The sequence below is a fragment of the Salarias fasciatus genome, chromosome 9 (assembly GCF_902148845.1).
Source record: "Salarias fasciatus chromosome 9, fSalaFa1.1, whole genome shotgun sequence".
NCBI lineage: Eukaryota > Metazoa > Chordata > Actinopteri > Blenniiformes > Blenniidae > Salarias > Salarias fasciatus.
In genome coordinates, this window is record NC_043753.1 from 5813276 (window position 1) to 5826305 (window position 13030).

The 13030-nt window shown below is 40.2% G+C and overlaps 1 protein-coding gene across 1 annotated transcript; it reads left to right on the plus strand.

Moving 5' to 3' along the window:
- The first annotated feature begins 372 nt into the window (after positions 1–372).
- On the plus strand, positions 373–13030 carry LOC115394684 (zinc finger protein 436-like). The gene is made up of 6 exons (XM_030100042.1): positions 373–446; positions 2254–2318; positions 2472–2579; positions 4304–4600; positions 10817–11587; positions 11672–13030. The coding sequence occupies exons 1-6, from the start codon at positions 373–375 to the stop codon at positions 12664–12666; spliced, it is 2310 nt and encodes a 769-aa protein (XP_029955902.1). The 3' UTR covers positions 12667–13030.

Genomic DNA, 13030 nt, shown 5'->3' on the forward strand with positions numbered 1-13030 from the left:
AGTTGACTAATTTAAAATGAAGCCAATAAAAATGCATTTCAAATTCTGTATTTTGAGCTTTTCCCATGTTGTTTGTCAGAACAAAACACCCATTATTTATTCCCTCTCGTCGGAGAACTCAACACGTCATGCTCGAAACTTCAAGCTATAAATGTTTACATATTTGCACTTGTAGAGGTTGTAATTATTCATTGTGGATTTATTGATGGCTTGGGTAGTTGAGATGATGATGTATTGTCGTGTTGTCATGGTTCATTGCATGAGGGTTGGTATCTTGCAAAACTGGACCAAATACACATTGAGCAATACTCACTGGCTATCCTATATAAAGGCTCAAAAAAACACACCATTGTTAGTCCAGTGAACGGCATCATGCCACATCTGTCACCTGAGCAGCACCTCCAGGCACTGGGCACAAGAGACTTAAGCGGACCTGGAGGCCCAAGGTGTGGACGTCCCACCCTGGCCTGCCACTTCTCCAGATATGAATCCGACTGAACGTTTGAGGGAGCATCTCGGTGTTCAGGTGAGCAGTTGGGTTCCCCAGAAAACAAATAGGCAGCTGATCCAGGCACTACAGCAAGAGTGGAACAGGATTCCACAGGACACCAACTGAGGCCTGGTCCTGCACCAAGGATCACCGCCTGCATCAAAGCAAACGGAGGCCATACCCGGTATTGACTGTTAAGACCTTATGTTTGGCAGATGCCATTTTCTCTAAAGTTTCAGTTTTGACATTATTCTTGAAACTTCAGATTTTTATTTCTGTATGCCAACATCCTAAACAAATGATTCCTGTGAATAATTCCACTGTAGGGTTTCAAATAAAAATAATGTTGTAAAATATGTTCTCAAAGTTTTCAGTGACTATGAGTGTCCATTTCTACATGAGCAGAGGAAGAGCTTCACTGCATCACTTCAAAAATTAATCCAAGATTATTTTCATTGTTTAATTTTCAAAATGAGTCAATCCTGTGGAAATAATGTTTTCAGTCCTGAGTGTGTCAGCAGCCCTCAGGTGTTCAGGAAGTTTGTTCCTCAGGTGAGGAGTGTTGGAATCAAAGCTGCTTCACCTTGTTTGCTTCAGACTCTGGGAACACTTAGTAAAGCTCTTCCTGAGGCCCTCAGGGGTCTGGATGGTTCACATTCTACCAGCAACTCTGACATGGATTTCTTCTACAAACCATCCAAAGCTTTACAGACCAGCAGTCAGACTTTGAAGTCAATCCTTTGACTCACATGCAGCCAGTGCAGAGATTGAAGTTGGTGCTCCACCCTCTTTGTGTTGCTGAGGACTCTGGATGCAGCATTCTGGATGAGCTGCTCCTGTCTCACATTTTTTTACTGAGACCTGTAAACACACAGCTACAATAATCCAGCCTGCTGAAAATGAATGCATGAATAAGCTTTTCTGAATTCTGTTTGGTAAGAAATCCTTTAATTCTTGTGATATTTTTCAGATGGTCATAATCTGATTTTGTGATTGACTTTATGTGTTTTTTTAATTTCAGGTCTGAGTCCATAATTACACCCAGATTTTTGACTTGTTTTGATGTCCTGAGTGACATGGAGTCAAGAAAGGAAAACGGTTAGTTTTTGTTTTCATTGCATGCCTGCTGACATACAATGTCAGCAGGCAACTTTAAGAACTGATTACATTCTTCAACGTATGTCATCCATTCCTCAAAACAAAAGGTTTATTTGACACAATTCACTGAAACATACAAGATGTTTTGGTGTTCATCTAAACACCTTGATCTGTTGTAATACTGAAACAGGAAACAGTTCCAATGAATGCACACCAGGATGTCACTGAACATGACTTCACATAACACATTACATTTCATCCATTCCTCAAATCCAAGTTATTCTTATAATAAATTGGTCAAAATCAGCATTAATACAGCTTCATCCCTGCTGATGAAAACTGTTACCAAGAAAATCAGAGACACAATAAATTTGAAAAAAAAAAATGCAGGATTTTATTTTTTTTTTTTTATCATTCTTAGTTTGAATAACCCTGACATTCTTCAGAAGTTTCAAGCTTTAACTTGAGTCGGTGCTAATGATTCCCAAAATTACTCTGGGCATGTTTCTGGAAAATCTACAACTGATCAGAAAATCCAGACATTATCTTTCTTTCAAAAAAATTCTTTTCATGTTGATGTCTCACAGATTATGATCATTAAGCATTAAGTTGATAGTTCAATAAAACAACTCGTCAATTGAAAATCGAGTTCCCACTCCCTCCAGTGCAGCTGAAAGCCTGCAGTTCCCCCTGTGTCCAGTAGGAGTCAGTATGAAGCTGAACATTGTTTGTGAGCCTCCAACACATGGAGAGAAGAAGCAGCAGCTCTCTGCTGTGTTGTTGTGTCTCAGAGGAAAGATTTCACCTCCTGCAGCAACAATGACTTCAGTTCAGGCTTTGAGAGAGTTTATTAACGAGCGACTAACTGCTGCTGCTGGAGAAATATTCACCGTGTTTGAACAAACTATCGTCCAGTTCGAGGAGGAGATTGATCGACAACGTAGACTTTTGGAAATCAGCTTGAAACCGCAAACCAACTTCAACAGAGCAGGTATGAAAAAGTGTGAATGAACACGTGAATGTGGCTGGTGGAGGATCGATATATTTCTTTGGAACCTTCGGACAGAAACGAGGCTGCAGTTCATGTTCACAATGAAATAACAGGAGTGATTTTAGAGCAGAAACCTTTGGCATTAAACTGCATCTGTATCAGAAACAGAGGAAACGGTGTTTGTGCTGTTTGCAAACGGAATAATTGGTTTATTTACACTCAGTCGCAGCAAATATGACTGATTTTTGCGTTGTTGAGGAAAAATGCATACTAGCATGATGAGGAATTTGAAAAGACATCTATTCCTATGATAAGTTACTATCATAGGAGTAAGTACAAGATAAAACACGACTTTTCCTCCATTACACTGGATTTCTTGTCGCTCGTTATTGTTACTGTTATGTGGAATATATCAAGATAATCTTACTTTTTTTTTCGCGCCGAGAGACTTCCGGGAAAGGAAGAGTCAGCTGACTCCGTGTGACCAATCAAGTGATGCCCGATAGTCACGTGACTGCACACAAATTTCGCGGCTGTGAGAAGAGAAGCAGTCAAGAGAGACACGCGTTTTGTTTTTGTTCTTGTGTATTGTTCTCTTCGAGAGGTTGTATTAATTAAAATTAAAAAAAAAAGAGGCACGCGCGAGGCTGAAGTTCTCTGGTTTTCTGGTTCACATTCCGAGTCAGCATTTCAGGGGAAAATAATTTTACATGTACAGGGGCTATTTTTCCCGTTCTCTGTACTACCTATTATTTAAACAATTAAAACCACATTTAACATTTAAATTAAAGTCGAAGTGTTGCCAGACAACCAATATTGAATATGTACACCTTTATTATATTTTTGGAAATGAAAGAAAAGATGGTGTAGTTAAAGTTTGAAACTATAGAGATATTTTTGGTGAAAATTATTTGAGCACCTGTAAAAGTACAATTTGTAGTTTTGTATATTTTATTTCAAGTTTTGAGCATTTCTAAAAGCTAAATTTTTAGCTGTGTGTCATGAGTTGTGTACTTGTAGTTTTTTTCTCTTCACAAAAACAACACAGAAATTACACATTCACAAATCCTTAACACAGTTGTACAAATCTTATTTTACAAGTCAGAGATTACAAAACTTACACTCACATTTTTTCAAGTGTTGCAGTAAATTTGGTGAAAAACATGTTTGTGCTCCTGTATCAATGTGCAGTTTTCCCCTAACATTCACAGATTCTTTTTCCCTCAATCACAAGTCACACATGGCAGAGCTGCTCTGACATATTTGGTGAAAAGCTTTCAGTCAGTTGCGAAAAAAGGCGGTGCTTAACTGGAATCAACAGACTCCACAGCCAGTCAGAGAGGAGCTTTTGTCCCTCAGCCAATCAGAAGGAAGTGGCTTTGGTCAGCTGACAAATAAAAGGTGGCAGATCTTTTTGTTGGAATATTATTATATATTTAAACTATATTTAAAGATAAGTTGTGGCATTAGCTTAGTTTTGATAACATTTCTAGCAAAATATGTAGACTTTAATATTATCCATTCCCAGTAATGTTTCAGAGCTCAGAGAAGCTAATGTTGCATCCAGACAGTTTTCTCATGTATTCATTAAATCCCACAGCTACTGTCAGTTTTCTTGGAGTTTTTGTATTTTAAATACTGTATAGCCTGTCCTGTCTCTTCCACCCATCACTGTAAAATCTTCACATCCATCACATCAGTGACTTTGTCTTGTTTCCCACCAGAGACTCAGCAGCAACACATTGGTGAGCAGAAGACAATCTCCAGTCTGAAGCAGGAGGAACGTGAAGCTCCACACATTAAAGCAGAAGAGGATCTTGTTGAGGTGTCTGTTATCGATGGTGAAAGAGAGAATTCCCTCGACTCTGTGAGGGACTTGACCACCCAGAGACTAACTGCAGCTGCTGTGGAAATATTCACCCTGTTTCAACAAACGATCGTCCAGTACGAGGAGGAGATTGATCGTCAGCGCAGACTGCTGGAAATCAACTGGAGTCCTCAAATCAAGTTATACAGAACAGGTATGGAAAAGTGTGAATGAACACATGATTGTGACTGGTGGAGGATCTCCGTCATAGTGGCTGCATTTGGTTTATCCACCACAGACACAAGCAGGATTTCTGTCTGTTACGTTTTTAATATCTTTAATTACTTTTATTCAGCAGACTGGTAACCAAGGTTATTATCGTTAACTAAAACGAACTAAAAAACGAAAACTAAAATTGAAAAAACATTTTCGTTAACGAAAACTAAATAAAAACTAAAATGCAAACAAAAAACGATAACTAACTAAAACTGTATTGTGAGTTTACAAACTAACAAACTAACTGAAATTATAGACAAAATGCCCTTCGTTTTCGTTTTTCTGAATGTGTTTGTGCATCAGCCTTTCGGGTTTAATTATTGGTTTAATTATGACTGTCCAATTACGAGTTGGAACCATACAATGCTGATTGGTTCTAAGGATCCTCCAGTATACCTTTAATCCTTTTCCCCGTCTAGTTTTACGACAGTCGACAGTCACGTACAGCACCATGTGCGCCGCCTGACGTAAACAGTTTATATGCTGCACAGTGATCTATCTGCAATGGGCTGCAGCCTCCTGCTACGATGGCTACAAAGGCGAAAGTTGGGAGAAAGCGTCACAGTCCGGTATGGGGTGCATTCCAATATGACAGCGCGAAAGACAGAAGCAAATGCTTAATAGTTGAGACGGGCGGCAAAATATGTGGAGCCCTTCTCAAGGGAAGAAATCCAACAAACCTGAAAGTCCACCTGAGAAGCGTCCATAAAAAGGCATGCAGTGAATACCTTGAAAGGACGGCCACTCTGAGCACCGTAGACGAACAAACAAATGCCACTACCTCGCCAGTTAGCATGAGGACAGATCCTAGTTCTGTGGATCATTGAATGGTTGATTATCCATCAGTAATTGAATATATATATATATATATATATATATATATATATATATATATATATATATATATATATGTATATTAGAGTTGGGCGGTATCCAAATTTTGATACCGTCATGACTAATTAAAAAATTATAACTCAAGGCTCAGACAGCATCACCAAACTGTTGGCTTGTCCCTGCACCGTTCAGAAACTGAAAACCAACCACTAATAATGAAAGAACAACAACATAATGTGCAAAATATTAAAGCAACACTAAGGAACTTTCAGTTTTCGTTGATTTTGGCGGCGCCAGTGGACAAAAGCGGTAGTGTTTTGCCTGAAGGAATACTACAGTTCCCATGAGGACTAGCGCGTGACTTCGTAAAATGCTGCTCCTGGTGGCATGCTGTCGAACTGAACTTGCCTTCATTTGTTTCCAGTGGCTGTGTGAAGGATGGATAGCGATGAGGTAATGAATCTAATGGTTAAAAAATGTTATATCATGATGTGACGCATGCCTTAAAGCATTTGGAGTTTTTTAGTGTGCAGGGTTCCTACCACCCTCCTCACAGCTGCTTAGTCCAAGTGAAAGCAATACTGACGCCCTCAGGCCGTGACAGAGGGATCATTCAACTAGTTGTAAGTCGATGTATCATCACAAAAGATATTAAAATGTTTTATTAAGGTTGAAAAGTTCCTTAGTGTCGGTTTAACAACTTTTATTCGCAACAGCTTATAAAGTGCAAATACAACAAACAATTAACATAACCATCCAGAACAGTTTTTGCGCAGAATGCGCAGCACACACATCAATTACATTAAAATCACAACCTGAACAACTTTTAATAACAAAAAATAGCAGCTTCTAAAAAATCTTTAAATACAACAGTCAAACAGTTAAACTAACCTGACCATCCAGAACAGTTATTGTGCAGAATGCACCGTGCACACATCAATTAAATTCAATCACCTTCGCATTGCACAATTTACAAATTGCCTCATCAATATACCGCTCTCCCTTCTCGTCAGCTTGGAACCCGAAATACTGCCAGTCCGCTGCAGCCCTGTTCTTCTTTGGGATCAGGTCACTCGGTTCGTGACTCGCCATCTTTCTCCCCCTCTCTCACTCTCTCTCTCTCTCTGTCTCTCTCTCTGTCTCTTGCTCTCTCTCGCGCTCACACTGTCACGTGATGACGTCATGTTCATAAACTTAATCAAAAGTCTCCAAAATTAAACTACTGTGGAAGTAAAACTGAAAGTTCAACCACATGTAAGTGCTGCTGGATAAAGAATAATTTTTAGGCATTGAATAAATTATATTTTATATTTAATCCTTATCTTCTATATAAGTGTATTGCATTTTTTTCAATGACAGTATTGAAACTGATACCGTTGCTTTTGAAAGACACCGCAGGTATACCTTATTACTGCCCAACCCTAGTGTGTGTGTGTGTGTGTGTGTGTGTGTGTGTGTGTGTGTGTGTGTGTGTGTATATATATGGTATTATTTGTTGAGTTTTTATTACACAATACCTACCCTGACCTCCTTTTTTCAAGTCCTCCACGTGAAAAATATGAAAAAAAAAACCTAATAAAAACTAACGCTAAATGTTTTTTCAAAAATAAAAACTAATAAAAACTAGAAAACTCGCATTAAAAACTAACTAAAACTAACTAAATTAGGGGAAAAAAGCCAAAACTAACTAAATTGGGGGAAAAAAAGTCAAAACTAACTAAAACTAATGAAAATGAAAAATCCGAAACTATTATAACCTTGTTGGTAAATCGGAATACACTCAGTCTTGTTCTCCACTTTGCATTGCAACTCAAGCACACAGCGCCTCCTCTGGTATTGAATTTTACTCACAGCAACAACACAACATTACACTTTAGAAAACAACAGGGATGCACAATATATCGGCCATCATGAGTCCTTTCAGTTTTTTAAAAATGGTATCACTCTGATTATTAAAAGTGAGCTGAAATGAATATCATTGTGGTCTAATGATCTGCAGCAGGTCTTTCCTCTCATCTCTTGTGCAGCTGGAGAACCACACATGTCAGAACTCAGCCCACTCTCTCTAGTAGAAGTTGGTAGACAGCTTCTGTGGTGGTGAGAATCGTACTCGCACACACTCGATTTGATGCCTCAGTTTCTGTTTTATTATTTAAGCAGCCGGACAGCCACTGATTGGCCAGGCCAGACATCACCAGATGAGTTAGGAGAGTTACTCATAAGATCATCATAGGAGTAACTCACGCCATTTTAAAAATGAAATTGGAACAAGAATGATTGGAAATGGATGCACAGAAATCAGTACTGTGCAGAAACAACCAGGTGCAGCCACTTCTTTGTCTGGTGGCTGATGGGAGGATTCAGTTCCAGCTGGACAGAGAGGGCGCTGGCCTGGGGCGGGTAGCCGCCTATGTGGGCCGCTTCTCCTGGGTATGCTCATGACCCTCTGCCCGAGTGGGTGGGTTAAGCTCTTGGGCTTTTGTGCCCTGGGGCCTCGGCTCTGATCACCCTGGGTGTCCGGTGCTCAGCGAGGTTGGTGCCTGCTGGTCTTAGTCTCCTGGGGCGTGGGGGTCACACCCCGTGGCTGCTGGGGGTCCCGACTGGGACATTCCTCTGAACCAGGACCGGTGAACGGACATCTTCCTGGGGTGGTGGCTTAGATCTGGGCTCTGGGATTGACGTCAGTTGTCTGGGCCCTGAGAACCTTTCTGGCCTGCTTCTGGTTTTGTCAGAGGTCTGTTGTGGAAATTCTATTAATAAATGCACCAAGGATGAGTTCCTTATGATTCCTTTAATTCCAGTTGCAACAGGAGAGAATCACCACGGTCCTCAGTCAGGGTGAGTTCTGAAGTTCTGAGATACAGACTGATATTTATACCCTGTCCTGAACCCCTGGGGCCAGGGGCAGACATGTTAATGTCATTAACATGTCTTAGAGGCTGCCTTCAGTCAAGAAGGGACACATATTTAACATATGAAGTGACAAAGGAACAACTCCAACCACCCAACCAGTCCCGGCGGCATGGGCGGGCATTAGGGGGCCGTGCCCGCCCACGGAGTCGGGTGTGCCCGCCCTGGACTGACAGCAAAGGTTTCAGTTTTATTTTTTTACAGAAATTGTATTCTCCAAAATGGAGTCATACTATAATCTAAGACTAGATTGTTGTTACACACCTGCGCCACTAGATGGAGCCAAAGTAGCAGTGACCAGGAAGCCAATGGAGCATCACAGTGATCTGATAAAAAATGGAGGAAGGTGACCATCTGGAATTAAGGGGCTCAAATACTAAACAAGTGAGCAAACAACAGAGGCGAAGTTTTGATGCCAACTTTAAACTGATGGTTCAACGCAGCAGAGTCAACACACCTGCCAAGCGGCCAAGATGTATTAGACTGAATTTCTAATGCTCATGAAGTTGAACATAACTTGATTTTGATGGTTATAAAGTTATTTAATTCATTACTGCAGTTACTGAACCTTTGAGGCTACCTATTTGTTGCTTATTCACTGAGCCATAGCCTCAGATTTTAAGAAAGAGAATGTAGTTTTTTATTTAACACTGCAGTAGTATTTCTTGATCTTAAATCACATGAAATGTTATCTGTGTTGTGAGTTTTCCAAGAATAACCTTACAATGAAAAGTTGTTTAATGAGTAGCCTTATTGTCTTCAACATATTTTTATTTTCACAAAATGATATTTGAAAAATAGGGGTTGTCTTATAATCACAGTCGTCTTATATTCCCATATAGTAAGAGAGAAATATTTAGACAACATAAAGGCAAACTTGATTTGTTACATTTTTATGTCACTATGTTTTTGCTTATTTTTAGAGAGGGAAAAATCTATTAAAATCGTAACTCGAGTGTTGTTGAAAAAATCGAGGATTTGCTTTCTTATCACCTCAGCTCCCATTGCTGTTCTTCATCTTTTAAGTGTTACAAATAAACATAGCACTACACTAATGGTTTCTGTTTGTTGTTTTACACACACACACACACACACACACACACACACACACACACACACACACACACACACACACATATACATACATACATATATATATATATATATATATATATATATATATATACATGCATGTATGGATGGATGGGTGAACTGCCTGTTTTTAGTGAGAAAAGGATATCAAAACTGTAGGAGTGCCCACAGAGCCACTGTTCAGCCTGAGGCAGATAGGTTCCACAAAATTATGCCCCCCTTGAAAAAATGTAATGCCCCCCCTCTAATTTGTTTCTGCAGCCGGGTCTGCACCCAACGCACTTCGACCCCCCTGTGGCTGCCGATGCATCTTAGAAGAGTAGCATACAAACCATAGATACCTTTTGGAGATTATGCCCGGTCACGGGGAGACACATCTGTGTAGCATATAACAGGACAAACGGGAATGACATCCCCTCCTTCCCGGCTACAGTTGTGTGAGGATCCCAGGGGGCCGTCTGCTGGGGAAGTTTACTTAAAGTTGATAACCATCACATGCATCAAATACATAAAAATTTCCATCACAGGTCATATTTGCATGATCACAGTCACATTTGCATGATCACGCTGATCTTTCATCACTCTTCATATTCTGCATGTGGACCCGAAAGGGAAGAAGGAGCTGCCAGTGTCATTTGCATGCAAGAAGAAGTCAATACTTATATAGTCGTACCTCTTCACATCTTTAAACACAGCCATCACTAAATACAGAATTACAAAACAATCCTCCTGCCATCGACAAACTGTACTTTTGAGTTAGGCTAACTTTGACAAGTGTGTAGTCTTTGTGAGACCAGCGTGAAACTGTAAATCTCCTCTTACATTATAAATGATTTAACTGTCAAACATTTCTAAATGTTACCCAGTAATGAGCAAATCATATAATATCGAAATCGTTTTAACAGGGTTCAGACACTTTTTCACCTATGATTTTCAATGAGTTTTCCATGACTTCATCACTTTTTACCAAATTTCCATGACCAAAGCACAGCTTCAGGATTCATTGAAATTTATTTTTATCCCAGTATTCAAACATAACGTCGTGAGGAAGGCTCCTCAGAGATACTGTGCTTCTCGTCTGATGTCTCCGCCATCATCTCCACAGCTGTCTTTCTTTCCTTGGCAAGCATCTCTTCTGGCTGCTTGGAGCTGTCTTTAACACACAGAATGTCTCTACTTTGCAAGGAAGCAAAAAGAAAGAAAACTTCCCGATTGTGAGACAACCACTCTATCAACCAAACCAAAGTCACCACCTTTAAAGATTAACCTGTAGAAATAATGAAACTCATCTTTTATCTTGTACTTTTTGTGCCTGCAGAGCTCCCACAGTACCATGACTGTAGAGAAGAGCAGCTCCGTAAACAGGAAACAAACTGCTGTCAAGAGCAGGAAGAACCTGGACATCCACAGATCAAACGGGAAGAAGAAGAACCAGAACCTCTAAAGATCAAAGAGGAGGAAGAAGAAGAACCAGAATTTCCACAGTTTAAAGAGGAGGAGGAGGAATGTGGTACCAGCCAGAGGGGAGAGCAGCATATTGTGAAGTTTGAAAGTGATTCTTTTAAAATTTCTTCTATTGATGAGCAAACTTACCAGAGTAAACCTGAAGAAGTACCGGACGCTGAGCAGTTCCTCTCTCAGGACTCTGAAGTCCACCGGGTGAAAGAACAGATTGATGCAGAATCAACTAGAAATGCAGAACAGAACGTCATCAGCATATTTCACAGTGACAGTGTGGAAACATTTCCTGTGTCAGAGAAGCAGGCTGAATGTGAAGAAACATGTGGTGAAACTGTCTGTAAAAACCACAAATTATGTCATAAGGTTGAAACGGTCACTGATAAGATGGTAATTTGTGAAATGCATGGCAACAGTTTGACCCGTCATGATAATTTGAAGATACACATGAGACTTCACACAGGAGAGAAGCCGTATTCTTGTGAAACATGTGGGAAATGTTTCAATAAACACAGTAATTTGTCGGTCCACATGAGAAGTCACACAGGTGAGAAGCCTTATTCGTGTGAAACGTGTTTGAAAAGTTTCAGTCACAAGTCTTATTTGTCGATCCACATGAGAATTCACACAGGTGCGAAGCCTTATTCTTGTAAAACATGTGGGAAATGTTTCAGTGTACACAGTAATTTGTTGGTCCACATGAGAACTCACACAGGTGAGAAGCCTTATTCTTGCAGAACATGTCGGAAAAGATTCAGAGGACAGACGAGTTTGCTACACCACTTGAGAACTCACACAGGTGATAAACCATATTCATGTGAAACATGTAGAAAATGTTTTGGTCAAAAGTCCCATTTGTTGGCCCACAGGAGGACTCACACAGGTGAGAAGCCGCATTCTTGTGAAACATGTAGGAAGAGATTCAGAAGACGGAGTCATTTGTTGCACCATATGAGAACTCACACAGGAGAGAAGCCGTATTCCTGTGAAACGTGTCAGAAAAGTTTCAGTCAAAAGAGTGTTTTGTTGCGCCACATGAGAACTCACACAGGTGAGAAGCCGCATTCTTGTGAAACATGTAGGAAGAGATTCAGAAGACGGAGTCATTTGTTGCGCCATATGAGAACTCACACAGGAGAGAAGCCGTATTCCTGTGAAACATGTCAGAAAAGTTTCAGTCAAAACAGTGTTTTGTTGCGCCACATTAGAACTCACACAAGTGAGAAGCCGTATTCTTGTGAAACATGTGAGAAAAGTTTCAGTCAAAACAGTAGTTTGTTGCAACACGTGAGAATTCACACAGCCGAGAAACAATATTTTTGTAAAACGTGTGAGAAAAGTTTCAATCAACACAGTGATTTGTTGCTCCACAAGAAAACTCACAAACGTGAGAAGCCGTATTCTTGTCAAACATGTGGGAAAAGTTTCAGGCAACCGTGTGATTTGTTGCGCCATATGAGAACTCACACAGGTGAGAAGCCGTATTCTTGTGAAACGTGTGGGAAAAGTTTCAGTCAACGGAGTCATATGATACGCCACAAGAGAACTCACACAGGTGAGAAGCCGTATTCTTGTGAAACGTGTCAGAAAAGTTTCAGTCAAAAGAGTGTTTTGTTGCGCCACATGAGAACTCACACATGTGGGAGAAGATTTTCTCATCGTAATTCACTGCTGCACCACCTGAAATCTCACAAACAGATGAAGTCATGAAAGACTGTGAGAGATCTCATTCAGGAAGTCCAGCTTTAGTCCAAATTTGCAAGATATCTATTTTGAAAGAAACGTTACTGATGTAATCCCGGCTGAGGCAGTAGCCCTGTTTACAAGGATTCAATAATCCAACTATGACATCAATTAGATTGTAAACATCTCGTGTAAGCACCTAAGTCTATCAGATTCACTCAGATTGGATTAAATTTCAGATCAAATTGTAGGAGTTTGTGTGCTCTGATTAATAATGTACTTGATGCCTCGTGTAAACAGCTGAAGACAGTGGACCGAGTTATGCCAGCAGTCCTGGTCGTGCGCTCTCTTGTACATAGTCATGTAATGATAATCGGACTGACCACCTACA